Source organism: Cynoglossus semilaevis, chromosome 11 (assembly GCF_000523025.1).
Source record: "Cynoglossus semilaevis isolate Cse_v1.0 chromosome 11, Cse_v1.0, whole genome shotgun sequence".
Classification (NCBI taxonomy): Eukaryota; Metazoa; Chordata; class Actinopteri; order Pleuronectiformes; family Cynoglossidae; genus Cynoglossus; species Cynoglossus semilaevis.
The window spans coordinates 511,341-512,464 of record NC_024317.1 but is presented as its reverse complement, the minus strand read 5'-3'; the positions used below and the strand labels follow the sequence as shown (position 1 = coordinate 512,464).

Below are 1,124 nucleotides of genomic sequence, written 5' to 3'. Positions count from 1 at the left end.
CTACGTCTGAGGGACCGAGCTCACAGTAACTGATGAGGACGAGGCCATCCAATCAGAAGAGGACGACGATTCTGTTACAGTTAAAACCCCTGGGTCAGAGAAAGGTCGTCGGTCAGAGTTGGTGACCTGACACCAAGATCTGAGCCACAGACCTGGGACTGACTGTTCTACTGATTCTGTTATAAACACCAGCTAAGTCTAACAATCGTTTCTCCTTAGCTGCTGCTGCTAACATCTGTACGCTCCCTGTTAGCATGAACAAAACACCGTACTCTTATTTCTCCTCCTCATCAACAGATTACTGGAGTGTTTTTCTGTAAATCTCTGTAGATGAAGCACCTCTCCGACGTGACAGCCACGCCCTCCAGGAAGTCGTGTCGCCCCGTCTCGTTGAGTCGCTCCTGCAGGATCTGAATGCCCTCCTTGACGTCGCGCAGCTGTTGGCTGTAGCACTGGATTTTGTGCTCGATGTCCGCCAGTTTACGGGCCGTGTCCGTCTCCAGCTCCTCCAGCATGCTCTTCTGACGCTCGCGGAGGAAGCGGTGCAGGCGCTCAAACGCGTCACCGATGGTCGCGCGTAAACTCTTCGCCGACGACTGCAACACAAAAAGAAACGAGGATTTGGAGAAAAATCACTGATGAAAAAAAAAAAGACCAGGAGAACTCTGTTTCTACACCTGGTTCATAAATCATAACAGTCTCTTCCTCTTCTCCAGGGAGTTCGTCCTCGTCCTCGGACCAAACTGAACCACAGACAGAAACTGACCCAGAGCAAGGTGCATTTTGGGAAATGAGGGTCAAAGTGAGGAAGGAGAGGTGAAACGTGAACGTTGTTTGTCGGACAGACGTTAAGTAGTGACGTGCAGTGTGGTCACAGGCCTGTAGGGGGATCCACTCCTGATCAGTCGGTGTTTAGAGGTTTCAGAAGAGCAGAGTGAAACCTGAGTATTGTGGTGTGAACGTGCTGCAGCGGTGGGTCAGTGTAAGAAGGTTCTGGTTGATATCTGTTTGATTCTTCCTCAGTCTGGACGATGTTCTTCAACTGTGGAACCTTTCAGTGACGACGTGACTGGAAGGTCGTGACATTCATGTGAAATTAATCCCAGCTCTTCTACAAAAGATGA

The 1,124-nt window shown here is 49.9% G+C and overlaps 1 protein-coding gene across 1 annotated transcript in view; it reads right to left on the bottom strand.

The window, feature by feature from the left end:
• trim62.1 (tripartite motif containing 62, tandem duplicate 1) overlaps window positions 1-1,124 on the bottom strand; it is a 15,350-nt gene that overhangs the window by 4,074 nt on the left and 10,152 nt on the right. The window contains exon 4 of the mRNA XM_008319637.3: window positions 340-596. Coding sequence (XP_008317859.1) covers window positions 340-596 — 257 coding nt within the window. The remainder of the gene's footprint in view (window positions 1-339; window positions 597-1,124) is intronic.